Below are 16347 nucleotides of genomic sequence, written 5' to 3'. Positions count from 1 at the left end.
TTCGACTTGCGGAAACAAAGAGTCAAGTCATGAAACAAAAGAAAGAGTCAGGAATAATACATACAGCCAAAAAGAGGAAGCATCACCCAAGACAGTGACTCATTATGCAGAACTAGTGAAGAGCTGTATTTAGATTAGCACAACGCACTCTGATTGAATGAGAGCTCAATTTTTCTATAAAGAAACTGAAGAAATAATACAATATCACAATAACCATGCTGCAAAATAGGTAGCTTGCAGAGTGAAGATTTTTCTAAACTATTCCTAGTAGAGCTGAAACGTCCCAACATAATAAGAGGAAGAGTACCTGCAGGAGAAGATGCAAATATTAAATATACTGTTACTGTTATGGCTTTACTTACTGTAGGTAGGACTGCCAGTTGACCAGATTGGCCCGAACCTCAGCTGCCTTGGCAGCAATGATGTTGGTGGGGACTGCAGCGTCCACAGCCCCGCGGATATCCATCCTGTAATATTCTGGCTACAGTTATTGTAAGGGTAGAAATCCAACACCACCTGGATGGAAACACCAAAATCAACAACAGCACAGTGAGTGAGAGACACACGCAACAGTGTAGCTTGTGTGCACATTCACCAGTGGTGGAAGAAGTATTCAGATCCTTTACTTAAGTAAAAGTACCAATACAGCGATGTAAAAATACTCCATTACAAGTAAAGGTCCTGCATGAAAAATCCTACAGTGGTCCAGTGGTTCCCAACCTAGGGGTCGTGCCCCTCCAAAGGGTCACCAGATAAATCTGAGGGGTCGTGAGATGATTAATGGGAGATGAAAGAAGAAAAAACAAAGTTCTGATACACAAATCTGTTCTCAGTTTTTTTCTCTAATCTTTGATTTTTGGTGAAATATTGGATCATTTGAACATTTAGTGAAATGAAACCATGTGAGAAGTTTAAAGGGAAAAAAATCAGTATTTGGTGGAGCTGTTAACAACTCATAGACATCTGAAATGTGACCTCGACTACACACTGCTTTATGTAAGACATCAATAACCCAAAAGGTTTGTAACCACTGGTTTACTCTTTAACAAAGTGTTGTATTTCAAAAACTTGTTATTTTATCCATTGTGTCAAATCTTAAATCAGAAAAGTAACTAAAGCTCTCAAACAAATGTATTGGAGTGGAAGTATAAAGTAGCATCAAATGGAAATACTCAAGTACCGTACAAGTACCTCAAAACTTTACTTAAGCACAGTACTTGAGTAAAAGTACTTAGTTACTTTCCACCACTGACATTCACTAATAGCCAACAACACAGCACCTAATGTTGTATTTATGTATTTAAGGATAAATTCAACATGATGTAACAATTAAGTTGGTTAGCTGTTAACGAGCAGTTACAAGGAAGAAAGCCATTCTAAAGAGACTTTAGAGCTTCAAACAATTTTCCATTAATAATATAAACATTTCAAAATGTAGCGGAAATATTAACATTACATTGAACCCTCGAAGTTCATGTCTGATGTTTGTTGCAGTAGCTAGCATGAATCTGCTAGCAGCAGGTCATGCTAACTAACTAGCTTAAACCAATGTCAAGATGACATGTCGGGGCTATTCGCAAACTGAGATAAAACAACGCAGTGCGACCCCTATGTCATTAAACTGCATGATTGATACAGCCATATAAAGTGTGTGCATATGACTGACAATATAAATCGTTAACAGGGGCAGAGGTGTACCATTAGCTACGCGTTAGCCGAGGATGCTAAACCAGGATAGCCCTGTGCTAACAGCTTCACACGGCATTCTGTCACCTTGTCAAGATATAACCGCTATATACGCGGGTAGTCACATTTAGGACAACACAATTAGACCAAACATATATTTTGGGAAGTTTTAATGTATCTGATAATGAATAACGGAGTAAAAAGATGGTTGAATCACTCACCCAGTTCCTGACCTGTGCGAACAGCTGACAGACTACAACACGGCGTCATGTGACAGTCAGTCACATGCACCGGCTGAGAAATAACTTTCAGATAACTGGCAGAGTAAACCTGAACTTTAAGCATCATTGCTACACAGCGTGAACATCTGGGCAATAGATAAGTTTCCATCAAATTATGTAATATCAAACATGAGCAGAAATCACTGTAAATGCCATATTTATACTAAAAAGTAGCATACAGATATCAATCACAAAGTAGCTTAGAAGTGCATGTCAGCTGTGAGAGAGGTGCACTAAATGTATGAAAATGATTGAAATATAATGGTCAGTTTGTGTTTAAGGATACTGTATACGTTATTATTTTTATAATACATAATTTTGCCTTTAGCTGTGCTGTATCATGCTGTATCATACATTGGCAGGAACATTACCACATACATAATACATTTTATACATAATATATTATTACATACAGAATATATTTGTTTTACTGTGAGTCACAGTAAAACAACAAGCAAAACAGAGAGCAGTAAACTGCACTGAAATGATGAGCAAACAAAACAAGATCAAAATATAGTGGAAAATATATAGAAAATAAGGCCTATAGTATAAATGAAATAAATTTTTTTTAAAAACCTACAAAGGACTGGGAAAATTTGAAAAAGACCTTCCGAAAGAAATTAGTCTTAGGAAGTGATTTAAAAGATGCTAATGATTTGGTTTGCTTGAGATGCTCAGGGAATTGAAACGCTGTGGAGACCTGACTTAAAAATGGTCCAGTCACCCCAGTCACACTGTCACTAGTGCCTTTGATTAATGTCTGTGTACTGAGATTTTGGTAACATGGACCTACTTATTACACCAATATGTTCCTTTAATCACTAAAGATTGGTGACTTAACAAAAAATCTAAATTACCAGGCTCAATCAGGTTTAAGTTGACAGTAAAAAGTAAATGTTTTGGTGGATAAAGTAAATGGTAGTGGGAATCATTCAGAAACTTAACTCCCTTTCTTTTTAATCATTAACTAGTCTCATCCTCTCACCCTAAATAGAGAAAAAGTGAGGGCTGCTGCAATGAAATGTGAAATCGATACACCTCAAGAGATTGCCAAGTGCCCTTTCTGCACAAGCATGAATAGTACTGAAAATAACCCCTAAAATTAAAACAAAGCTTAGAAAGACAGGTTCAGAAAAGCTTAATGTTGTAAAATGCTGTCTGTTGGTTAATATTTTCAACATCATGATGGACTAGAAAATGAGAATATAAACTGTGTGGGTCCAGCCAATCAATAACAATCAGCTGTGTTATCAGTTGACAGTTTGATTTAACTTTGTGGCTTTGTGGGGATAACAGAGGGCAGTTGATTTCTCTCACTGAAGAGCTTTGATCAGTGTAATGAGCGACACCACCAAGAGCACCACGTTAGGAGCTTCTCAGTAAAATCTTGAACACACCAGCACTGCGGTTGCCACCTCCTGCAGGGGTGGCCCGTGGCTTAGACCACATAGGTGGTCGTCTAGGGTGCCAAATGAGGCGGGGGGGGGGGGGGGGGGCACCAAATGAGTGGGACTTTTTTTTACTGACAGGTGTGCTGGTATACAACATTTGGAAATACACACTTGTTCTCCCCTTATAGTGTTTTTCTTCTCTTTTGATCTGGTTTGTTTTTCAAAGCCTTACTGGTTGATGAGTTTTTGCCCAACAGCCACCAACCACCTTCATATGCTACCTCAGGCCATGCCACCAAACACTCACTGAATAGCGCTTTGACCCCCACTTGCCTTTTTGTCTGATGGACTGGGAGGACTTTGTCTGGGCTGGAGGAACCATTGTTGCACTTCATTTTAGTCTGATTTCATATTTGAAGTTCTTTTACTGGAGGTGCTATTGTTGCATTTTGTGTGTGTGTGTGTGTGTGTGGTTTGGGGGGGGGGGGGGGGGCCAATCTAAAATCTCACCCAGGGCACCATAGTCAGAGCCGGCTCTGAGTGTCGTGTGTATTTCTATATTAATGATGCTGCATGTGAACTGTGGCATATGTTTCCTCTACAAAGTCCATTTATTGATGTGTTTTAATCCACAGATACTGCCAGGATTTCATCAAGTAGCATGCCCAATCACAAATGAATCCACGTCTGTCACTAGTCTTCCCCTCTGTCCATCTCACTCAGACACTAAGACCTCCTGGCTTAATCTGGCCTAAGCTGGTGAGACGCAGCAAAGTACTGCGGAATCAGGATTGCATCCAGTGGGAACATTGTCCTAATCCCCTTCTGCCCTCTCCTTTGTAAACACTCCTCTCTTCGTCAGGGTCACTGATGCTTTTTTTCTCTCTCCCCTCTCTGTCACAATGTGCTCCAGAGCAGACGCCGGAAAAACATAAGAGGAAGGAGCAAGGAGCGTGGATTTCTTATGATCTCGAACAGACTTGGCATTGAGGCTCACGTGGCGGGTGAGGCCTCATGGTCGGAGCATGCCATGTGCTAGAGTAGTGAGGCAGTGGGAGATCAGGCCCACGTCTGCTCTGTGGGGGATCAGACGCACCAGGGCCCTGATGTGGCAGCGGATACGGGGACTGGTCCGGGCCTGCTGGCATGGTACAGGATACCCGGTAAACTACAATGACCCAGACAGAGACGAACAGGAGATGGTGTGCCTTGAGGTATGTCATGGTCTTTCCAATTAGCATGACATATGATAACTGTCTCTATTATTATTGTCTATTATTATAGCCTTTATTTAATAGGTACATAATTACTAGCTAATTTTCATGGAGAAAATATACTTTCAAGTCCCCTATAACCCTTTTTTAGCAACCACATAAGTAAGACTATAACTGCAATAATTACTTCTATTTTTCTCTGAGTAAATATTACAGAAAGTTTAAGAATCATAGAAGACTAATCAGTGGTTGTTGTTGGTTTGATGTTGCACTAATTAGCAACCACAGATAATAAAATAACATACTGTAAGTTTGTTATTGAAAGTATTCTGTTAAGATGACTGATTTTGAGAGACTAATTAAAGTTGTGAGGTTCAGAGTAGCCACATGTCTCCACACATCTTTCAAATGATACGATTCTCATCATGAATCACCTGCAGTGAAGGAAACATGCTTGCATACTCTTTTGTTGTTGTTATTTCAACTAGATTGCTCTCGTCTAAGGGTCAGCTGCTGTTTTTTGCCTCTTGTCAAACCTCTATTTAGGGAAGTACTTCCTGTCTGAACGAGGCTTAAGAAGATTAAAAGAAGAAGATGGTGTGTCTTAAAATAGTGTGATACGAGTCATTAGACAAGATGGTGTGTCTTAAAATAGGGTGATACGAGTCATTAGACATCTAAATAAAGTCAGTCACACAAAATACTTGACAGTCAGTATTAACATCCCAATGCAGTGTTTTATGATAATAACTCAGGTAGTGTGTTCTGAATACATGAAATGGTTTCTAAAAATAGGGGCAGAATGTGATTTTGCTTAGAGTTTGGCAACAGAATCGTTCTTGTTAAATGGATAAATAAAGATTTTCGATGGCTGTCTGTAGTAAAGAGAGCTATGTTACTATTCACAGAGGGGAAGGGATTGTAAGAGAGTATAAAAGGACACAGGAACTGAACAAGTGAGTGGGAAGACCACAGAAGAGTGGAGTGGGGACACTGACATATACATTACACAAAATTGTGGTTTAGCCAGGCATCCCAGAACAGAACTGGATAACTGCTATCAACTGTAAATGATATTTTGCTTCCTTTTTATGTACATATATATATATATATATATATATATTTAGATTTATTGATATCAGGACTTAAAACTCAGACAAATTTGTCTTTTTTTGCTTAACAGATTCACTAACAAGAATGATGAGTTTCAAGCCCATATCAACTTTTTTCACAGCAGATGTTCTGACTTGTCATAGCTGGAAAAGCACAGGTGTAATTAAAAACATCAGCAATGGTTCAGTTCCGGTAAGTGTCATTGTTAATTGTTATTGATTGCACCTGTGTTTGTCCTGCTGTGACAAAATATCTGCTGTGAAAAATATCGATTTGCGTCTCAAGGATTAACAGCTATATGATAGTGTTTGCAACAACAGGGAAACCGGGAAACAGCCAGACTCGAACTGGGGACGTTGCAATTACATGCTCAGTATCTTAGACCTCTGTAATCCACCAAGATGCCCCAGCCATCTTTATTAAAAATAACAAGATTTTATTTACTACAACGCATTCACCACATACAGTTTATTTTTGCAAACAGAGGCCATCTCATCTTTCACACCAATAATCATTCAAACCCAGTTTTCATTATAAGACATAATGTGATTGGTCACATGGTACCCACTTGGCCTGTGGTAGACCTACACCTATTTTCATGCACTGATTGCTCTGTTTTCATGCACTCTTTCAACCTTAGAAACACTTTATCCATCCTCTCAATTTTTAAAAGTTTATGATTTAGATGACTTTTCATTGTAGCTAATTATGACAGTCAGCTAAATGCCACCTATTCACAAGCACTTGTTTAATTATATTCCAGCTGTAATTTTAGGACCTTTGTGATCCAACTTAAAGATCATTTGCGATCCTGGAGTACAGACATAATTACAGAAATGATAACCGGCAGGTCCTGAGATAGACCATGCCTCTTAACCTTTATTTCAGACTCCCATCAAAAGAGTAACAAGACCCGAGGTCTCTCTCCACTTAGTGGCTTTTTATTGGCTCAAGACCTCTACATTTTGAGAACAGAGCTACCTTGTCAATGTGAACAGGTCTTTGAAATTATACACAGAGTCCCTACACATATGATATTATATGATCTGATTGGTGATAGTTCAGTACCCTAAAGATACTATACCAGCCACTCTCCACTAGTATGATAACATCTGGAATACAGTGCCAGAGATCAGTGATGGCATTACTGTTTTGTAAAACCATTACATATCAATGATGCTTTGCTTTTTGTTTTGTTTGTTTTGTTTTGTTGTTTTTTTTTCAGTTGATGTGTGGTGTTGTCATTTCTGTTTAATACTTTTTAATGCACTGGTTGCAAATCAAATTTCAACTCAAGGGACAATACAGAAATCAATGTATTACAACTGCCTTTAACATTCTCAATAATGGCATTAAAGAAAAAGGTCAGATAGAATGTGAGAGGCTCCATTAATGTTAGTGAGCCTGGCAGAATCTTGTTTACCTTTAACCAATGGTGTGGTAATTTGGACCATCAGTCTGCATGGAGACGTATTGCCTAGAGTTAGGTCCATAATGTGATGTTTCAGTTAAAAAACAAAGAACAGATAACAGTGTAACTTGGTTACAAGGATTAAGACAGTGATTACACATTATTAAATTGAGCCTGACATTTACAGTACAAACAGCAATGTGGAGGAGACAGAAAGAGATTCATTAGAAGACCAATAATGTCAGGCAGGAAATAAAATGACTGATAGACAATGATGCTCCTATATTTTGTCACTATATTTGTTGCTGTGACTGGACAATTAAGGCACCCTATTATAAGCTCATCTTCACCTTCAAGATACTCACAGATGCCATACATGGTCTCCTGAGGTGATGTGATGGTAGCCACACTTCCTCTTCAGTCCCTATCTGCATGTTGAGCTCCTGTGATTGAATCTACAGTTAATTATAAATTCCTTAAAGCTTCACAATGCTTTGAAACCCTTAATCACACATTGAAAAGACTATTCATCTTGTCACCGGGCTCTGCCGTCCTACTCTTCCGTGTGACCTTGTGCTCAGACGTACTCCCTCCTCCACTTGGCATTGTGCCCCCAGAGGGAAAAAGTCTGCACATTCATCAAATCACAAGTGCATAAAGTATCATTCAATGCTTGCATGTGTATGTATCAATCTCGCATGGCTATTTATGGGTCTGTGTTGCATAACATGAACACAGGGGAAGGTGTTAAATGAAGTGTTGTTGAGAAAAGTCACATGTTCATATCTCTGGGGGGAATAAAGATGTGCAGATGCTCAGGGCACGCCCCAGTTAAGTACATTTAGAAAGTACTTAATCTGGACAGGAGAGAAATGTATTCTTTGCCTTTATTGACCAGAACAGATTAATGCCTAATTCATAAATTGATCAATAGGCAGTATCACAGAAAAGTTGTAACACTGTAAGAACAATTCCTCACTAAGTCTTGTGTTAGAGACGCTCACATTCTTCTGCACTTATTATTGCAACATGTAACTATTGAAATTACTTTCCATGGCGTCAAAGTGAATCTTGACTGACAATGTGACTCAGACAGGGGACAGCACAAATATGTTGGTGTAAATTAAGTAGATAATCAGATAAAGTACAGTATGCTGTGGTGGATTTTTGTGGAATAGACAGCTATTGAGTACAGAGTGCCATCTGCTGTTTATATACAGCAAGACAAGATGTGCATCTAAAAAGCAAGGACTTAATAATGATATACAGTCAGTTACATTGAAAGATATATGTGACAATGTACATTTTCTTACTTGGATCTGAATCAATTAGCCTAGACAGCTATACAGTCTCATGCAACCATGTAAAATTATTGGGGGTCATAATGAAGAGATTACATCTTGCAAATATATCCATGGTTGTCTTAAATTCAGAGGAACATTGAGCCATTATAAGTCTGTTAGTGCTTCAGTCATAAACATACACAAACATCACCTCGGTGCTGTACTTCCATTTACCTTCAGATGGCAGTGTTGTCTTCTACATCATCACTGCTTGCAGGCCCATACTGTAGATTACCAGGCACACAGCAGCCTGGCAACATCTGTGAAAGAGCTAGACTCAAACACTAAAATGCACGAAATGGAGAGCAGTTTGGTGCTCTTGAAGGATATATCGATCAAAAAAAGTGAATGCCTTTAACTCTCAGGAGAAAGTGTCAGACAAAGCTGTGGCTATACAAGATATTTTATCCCTCAGCAGGGTTTAGTTGGAAAAAAGAAGCGTTGCAATCTCCTGTATCAGCCGCTGGTTGTTTCAGCACCATAGACAGCGACTTTAGGCAGCGGCTCATTGGTGCACGTTTTAGAAACGAAATCATGCCTTTTTTGTAATTTATCTGCATTTTGAACTTTGTAAATAGCATTCATGTAACAAGAACTCAAGTGAAGTTTATGGATTTTTCTCTGGCTGGTGCGTTAGTTTTTATACATTTATATTCATTTTTACAATGTCTCTCTCTTCTTTATCATAAACTGATATCATGCAGCCAGTCAGTTTCTGAAGTCTCTTACACAAGGTAGGTTGAAGGACCAGCACAGTAAACCTGTGCCATACTGTGGGGGGGTTTACTCTCTTCACTGGGCTACTACGAGTTGGAGAGAAGACGCATGCGTACTGACTTGAAGCAGCCGGTCGGAAAAAAAAGCCTTATGTGCCATCGGATGTAATCAACGCAAAGAATTACCTCTTCTCGCTGTGCATACATGGTGAAATTGTAAGTATTGGTAACAAACCGATGTATCATTGCACGGACATGTCGTGAGCTGAGCGTTTGAGGCCGTTTCCTGACGTTTTTAAATAGCTTGTCACTATCTTGCTGTACAGTGGGCTTTTAACAGATCTAGGCAGTGTCTTTTCGGTGGTTGTCCAGGGCGATGAAGCTCTACGGTTCTTCATGGTGGCACTTTCCCATTGATGTGATGTGCGAGTTGCTAATGCGGTGGTTTTCTGCCGTTAAATCGCTCAGGAACCATCAAATCTCCGCGTCGTTCACGTTTGTGCAAAATTGAAGAAGAATGGTGGTTTATTTAGTGTTACCATGATTTATTCCTTGAATTAATACGACCACCCCCACCCCCCATTTCATCGTCTATAGCTGTTGAGTCAAACCATAGCGTACTGCAATTGTGTCAGCTTTGAAGTACCCGACACCTAACGCGTAAAATATGCCGTTTGGCAAGACGCACGAAATCTGCAGTTGAAGCCACCACCGAATCTGAGAGAAACCGCGCGCGGATCCATTTTAGAAATGGCCAAATGGTATTGTATTCACTGGAAGGCTGTTATAGAGCGATGCTGCGGTTATAGATTTGCAAGCTGCGCCTTCAGGCCCCCCTCTCATGTACCAATTCATCTGACATTTTTTTTCTTTAAAGCATCGTTTCTTGTGTCAGATAGTAGCCGGATCATGCCATGTGTTGGAAGCGACAGCTTTGTTACATAAATGATCTGACAGGATTTGGCAGTGTCTGACCTGGTGATGACACATTTGTTAAAATCAGACAAGAAGTCATTCTGTGAGCCTGTGTGTAGTCTATAGGCCTACAAACCTTCATGGGGATTCTGTTGCATACGGTAAAACTATAGTCACAATTATAACACAGTAATTCCGCATCAACATGATAAATGTAGCCTGAGGTGCACGGCAATCTGACGCTTGACAAATACAAATCCTAGAAAAGACAAATATTTACAATTGCAAGTAATATTTACATTATTTGCAAGTGTATTTCATTCATTGCTCCATTTTGGCCCATTGAGGGTTGCAAATCCTTTAATGCACTGCTTTTACAATCAGTAGGATATTTCAAGTTTTGAATTATGGATATTGGACTCATGTTCTACAATCCGTCCTTTTTCACATGCAGTTAGAGTCTGCAGGGGAACGTACAGTCATTATGAGGTGAGAGACTGAAATCTGCTTGGTGGCTGCATATTTGGCAGCAGGGAAAACAAAATCAGCAAATTATTCTTCCATAATATCCCCTTGAATTGAACAAACAGCATTCCATTACAGTGTGACCTTTGGGCATGCCAGCACACGATCTGGTCAGAAAGCATCAGCGGCACTTTACCTCCTGCAAATATAACAAACAGATAGGTGTCAACTAGTGAGAGGTGAATTCAATAAATCTAATTAATCTTTGTCATGGTGACAGGGATGTGCTGGTAAAAATGCATGCACCATCAGGATTTCACACTTTTTTTTTTTGGCTTATACTCAGTGCTCTCCTTACTGTCCTTATTTCACTGGCACTGATTTGCATCCTACAAATGCACTGCAGGCCAAGTATTCCTCCATGACAAAATCTCAGTCAATACTATTCCTGACATCAAAACACTAAACTTAGTGCTTTCCTCTCCCCTCTCCTCTGTCTATAGCCCATGGGATCAGAGCGGATGGAGATGCGAAAGAGGCAGATGTCGGTGCAGCAGGAGTCGGCAGCGGGGGGAACTGCACCGGCCCAGCAGGGCCAGCCGGGCCAAGCCAACCCACGGGGATCAAATGCATGTTGCTTCTGCTGGTGCTGCTGCTGTAGCTGTTCCTGGTAGGTCTTCACCACCCGAGAACTCGCTCATTGTGCACAGCGTGGCAGACATAATGGCACACAGAACAGCACAGCCTGAGCTACTGTGTCTCTACAGTAGGCTCCAGCTTGTGTCTTATGTTCCTGACATTTTTTGCATGTGATCTGTGGACAATTATCATGCAGAAGCCTTATTATATATATAATACATTAAAAATGACTTTTTTTCATGTGCAATCCATTGTCAGTTGAACAAGTTTGGCATCAAATTAATACAAAAATACATTCTTGCCATTTTACCATTATGATTGGTCTTTAGTTTTGCTGCTGCATGTTGTGCTTACATGTCTGTCTCACTATCAGGAATGAAGACAGGGATGATAGGAACCGAAAGGCATCTTATGACGTCAAGGAAGGGACCGCAGACTGTGAAGACTGGTCAGTTGAATTGAGTGCAGTTGAACTGCACAAAAATGCCCCATTTATTAAACACATTGTTTTTGATGATGAATGTTGAAATCACTCACTCTGATGTTGTTCATGCTCTCTGCAGTCCTAAGCCCACGTTGGAGGAGGTGCGCTCATGGGGGCAATCATTTGACAAGCTGATGTGTTGCCCAGCGGGGCGGAACTCCTTCCGACAGTTTCTTCGCACCGAATTCAGTGAGGAGAACATGCTTTTCTGGTTGGCCTGCGAGGAGTTCAGCAAAGAGACCAATAAGAGTGTGATAGAGGAGAAAGCTCGGGTCATCTATGAAGACTACATCTCCATTCTCTCGCCTAAAGAGGTCTCACAGCTCTTGATTTCATTGTTCTGTTAATATCATGTAGATTTTAAGGATAAAACTTCATGACGTCTGTCAAATGATTATCTCATGCTCCCTGACATTAAACAACGGTTTGACATTTTGGGAAAGTCGCTTATTTATTTATTTGTTTTTTAACCTAGAGTTAGATGAGAAGACTGATACCACTCTCAAGTCAGTATGGTACAGCTGCTTAGCTTAGCCTAAAGACCTAGCCTGGTTCTATCTAAATGTAACAAAATCCACTTATTGGTACCTCTTAAGCTCATTAATTAACATGTTATATGGCATTTGTTTAATCCGTACAAAAACAAAAGACTAAAAGTGACAATGTTGTTGCCGGGTAACTAGCGGAGATACTGTACATGAGTGATATCAATCTTGTCATCTAACTCCTAGTAAGAAGGCAAATAAGCGTATTTCCCAAAATGTTGAACTATTCCTTTCTGAAAAAGTCTGTCATTGAGAAAATGCACATGCTGTTCTTCCTAATTTCCCCTGTTGTTGACACCTAGGTGAGCCTTGACTCCCGCGTGCGTGAGGCCATCAACAGGAACATGCTGGAACCCAACTCGCACACGTTCGATGATGCCCAGCTGCAGATCTATACACTAATGCAAAGAGACTCGTATCCCCGCTACATGAACTCCCCAGCCTACAAAAACCTGCTCAACACTCTGTCAGAGCAGTCCCCCGAATCTTAGGGTGGTGATGACCTGTGATCTTTTAACTCTCTTTATCTCCCCCCATCCCTACCCTCTTTTTTAAAAATTTTCTTTTTATGTTCAGTGTAGGATTACATGAACCAGGCCTCAGGCCTGGCCCCTCCCAGGGATCTCAGCGCTATTGTGATCTGCACCTGACCGAAGACACTCAGGTCTCAAAATCTCCCGAGGGCTCGACATCACAAGTACTGCTACAGATCAACATAGCAAAACACTCCAAAGGAATATGAATACATTTTTTCTGTTTTTTTCTTTCTTTTGATAGAAATAATCTATTTTATTTGTGTTCAGAGTTTTTTATGGTCTGTTGTTTTTTTGTATGATCGTTTGGGGGGAAAATGATTCCTACTGTAGACTATATATTTATGAGTTTGTAAATAGTAAAAATGGAATTGTGGGTATTTTATGTGGAAACGCCTGGTTCTATTTACTGCGTATGAAAATCAAAGCTCAAGTCAAAGGCTACACGTTAGCTCTACTTGCAGGCAGCTTTGTGGGGTACTGTATGATTTTACCTTGGTTTCACCCTGTTTTGTTACCTTACCTCACACTTTGGTACCTGTGACAGTGACTTGGCAACTCCAGTTCATGTAGGCATTGTGCGTGATTGGAACTACTGTAAGTGTGGTTTTCAGTGAAGTAACAGAAAGTGGCAATAGCTCTTGTCACGGTGTGCAATTTGTTTCCTTAAGAAACTGAAATCAATGACGGAAGGGTAATTTAACTTTCTTTACTCACAGAAGTTTGCCTACTTCAGACAAGATTTTTTTTTTTTTATTCAAGTGTTACTCACTGCACACCTCATAGGTTAAGTATAGTTTTACTAGTATTACCTATGTAATTCTATTTTACCAGTAAGTATTTTTATTTATGTATATCTATTGCCAATACAAAAAACAGCAAGTACAAATTATATTTAAGGACTGACAGATTTAAGGATTTAAGTAAACTAAAGGTCGCTATCAGAAAATGTTCAAATTTGAGGAACACTTTATTTTTTACGAATCTGTAATTTCCTAATATTTTTTGTTTCCTTGAAGGAACTATGTAACTTTGTGCTAATTATAAGATGAAACGAGAATTTCCTTCCATTTAAACTGAGGTAAATATTAATTCATCAAAAATGATTGGAAACATATAGGGGTAGTTTGGCATTTTGGAAATTATTTTATTATGTTAATTTTTTTGGAAGAACGATAGCACTCTGTTTGTCTGTCAAATATGAAGCTACAGCCAACAATCAGGATAGCTTAGCTTAGCACAAAGACAGGATACAGAGGGAAACAGCTAGCCTGGCTCTGTCCAAACGTAACAAAATACACCTATACTAGAACCTCTAAAGCTCATAAATTACGATGATATATCTCTTGTTTAATCTGTTTAAAAACCTAAGTGTAAAATCGACAATTTGCCGTTGTACATATGTGACGGATTAGTTGCCTAGAAACTGCTCCCGGTCAAGAAATAGTCCGGCACATAATCCCCTGTAAAATAGCATTTTTTTACACTTTACAATAGTTTTACACTTTGTATGGATTAAACAAACAAGATATAATACATTAATTTGTGAGCTTTAGAGATGCCGGTGGCTGATTTTGTTTCCTTCAGACAGAGCCATGCTAGCTATTTCCTCTTTTTCAGTCTTTACGCTAAGCTAAGCTAACCGTCTCCTGGCTTCATATTTACCATACAGACTTAAAGTGGTATTGCTCCTCTCATTGAACCCTCTACGAATACGCAAATTTCCCAAAATGTCAAACTTTTGCTTTAACTCTACATTTATGTTAAATTGTATGTTTACCTGTAGACACATTTTACACTCTTTCGTATGACTATGCTATGTTAGCAATCAATTGGGATTAATCAAATGGAAGTGTACCAATTGGAAGCTGTCTCTGTTAAAGCACTAATTAGTACTAAATTACAGTTTCCTCCAAGAAATTACATTGAAAATAGGAAATTATTCAGAAATTACAGACCCTATACAATAAAGTGATACCGAAATTTGTGAAATTAGTTTTTGACAGCAGGTTGAGCCATTTATTTATAGTCCTGCAAGATTTTAACAACAACAAAAAATTTAAAAGGCCATTTGCTGTAAGAAATTGATGATGTTCTCAATTGACACGGGTCAGGCCAGGTTAGCAGCAACACCAAAGCTACCATGTAAACTGTGTTCATACGTTTATTGAGAGCGTTTCCATTGACTAAAATTGGAGTTGCCAAGTGTTAAATACTTTTATGTATTCTGATAGTTTTAGTTGAATTACTTTGTTGCCTCACAAACATGTCACTCAAAGACAAGATCCTCACATGGGGAAGTGCCTTGACATTCAATTTTATGACATCTTTCTCATGGGCAACAGTTGTTTTCAAACTCTTGCCATAAGGGTGGTTACTGGAGCACCAAGCCAGTTTACTGGAAATTGTCCCTCTCATTGGCCAAATTATCGCATGTGTTTTGTCTTGATTCCGTAGTTGTGACTAGACTAGTCCATTTTGGTAGCGTGTACCAAACAGTATGGTGGAGGGTGATGACAACACATGTCTTTATTTGCTGAGGACAAACAAAGATCAATGGATAGGGCTGGTTGATCTGAACTTCTTGCCAACCTGTGTGCTTCACGGTGGCACTTCTACTTGTCTTAGAGTTAACTTTAACTTACTATGTGCAATTTGAGCTGATGAATACACTGCGCAGATCAACCTCAAACACAATCTAAGCCAATGGTTTGGAGTGATGCCTATAAATGTTGTTTCTTCTTCTGTTTACTATATGAAATGTGTTATTTTGCGCTGAGTTTACTGAAGAATACATTTTTAAAAAAACAAATAATGTGAATGTTTACAGTATATGGTTTTAGTTTTTTTTCTGCTACTCTCCAAGAAAATAATGACTTGTGGGCATTTTGATTAAGATAAAATAAAGCACAATAATTTTACTGACTCTGCAGTGATTTTTATCACAAAACCACAACACATAAATACTAAACACACGTTTCAATCATCAACCTTCATCAGGCAAAATTCATACAAACATTTTAGTTTGGTGGTCAAATTTAGAGTTTTTGATCCTACAAACCAAAGACCTTATGGTGTGCAGGAGCATTTTTGATATATCAGAATAAGTCAGAAGATAAATTAAAATATTGGTATGAAGGTAAACATGGGCAAAATCATTCTGTATTCTGCATATTCTTTGAAGGAGATACCACTAAATACAAAGCAAAGGGTCATAAATAAAACAAAAATTTGGACACCTGGTATGCCACAAGATTAGACTTTTAACAAGTAAACTGACTTGCTCTTGTGTGATTGATCTGGGTATGGCTCATGATGACGTAAGGCAGCACTGAGTTCACCCTAACTAATAATAAGCAGAGTTAAAGGTTTTTCAATAACTTTGCAGATGATAGAAAATACTGGAAAATATAGTTAAACATAAGCAAAATGTGCAAGTCTCCCTGTTTTCATTACAGCAGTGGTTCCCTACCTGGTTTGTGACACTTTGACGCAAATTAACGTCTGCTCACAGTGTCTGCTTATATGATTATATTATTATATTAACTTTGAGAGAAAACCACAGCATTACAGGATAACTTTTACTCAAAATATTAGGTTTTTCCACCATA

The 16347-nt window shown here is 39.0% G+C and overlaps 2 protein-coding genes across 5 annotated transcripts in view; one reads left to right on the top strand and one right to left on the bottom strand.

Moving 5' to 3' along the window:
• Positions 1-2003, bottom strand: part of atp6v1h (ATPase H+ transporting V1 subunit H) — a 28131-nt gene extending 26128 nt beyond the window's left edge. The window contains exons 1-2 of the mRNA XM_042429483.1: positions 1908-2003; positions 363-516 (exon numbers count right to left, since the gene is read on the bottom strand). Of these exons, the coding sequence (XP_042285417.1) occupies positions 363-466 (104 nt within the window). The 5' untranslated portion in view covers positions 467-516; positions 1908-2003. The remainder of the gene's footprint in view (positions 1-362; positions 517-1907) is intronic.
• A 1502-nt stretch (positions 2004-3505) lies between these two features.
• Positions 3506-13912, top strand: rgs20 (regulator of G protein signaling 20). 4 transcript variants are annotated; one of them, XM_042428286.1, is made up of 6 exons: positions 3506-4572; positions 11039-11205; positions 11548-11622; positions 11738-11972; positions 12506-12695; positions 12785-13912. In XM_042428286.1, the coding sequence occupies exons 1-5, from the start codon at positions 4384-4386 to the stop codon at positions 12692-12694; spliced, it is 855 nt and encodes a 284-aa protein (XP_042284220.1). In that variant the 5' UTR covers positions 3506-4383; the 3' UTR covers position 12695; positions 12785-13912. The 4 variants fall into 4 exon arrangements, with proteins under 4 accessions (XP_042284220.1, XP_042284219.1, XP_042284221.1 ...); XM_042428285.1 differs by having other exon boundaries at positions 12780-13912; XM_042428287.1 differs by lacking the exon at positions 3506-4572 and adding an exon at positions 7941-9371 and having other exon boundaries at positions 12506-13912.
• Positions 13913-16347: the final 2435 nt, after the last annotated feature.

This window comes from Thunnus maccoyii, chromosome 12 (assembly GCF_910596095.1).
Source record: "Thunnus maccoyii chromosome 12, fThuMac1.1, whole genome shotgun sequence".
NCBI lineage: Eukaryota > Metazoa > Chordata > Actinopteri > Scombriformes > Scombridae > Thunnus > Thunnus maccoyii.
This window is presented reverse-complemented; position numbering and strand designations above follow the sequence as displayed.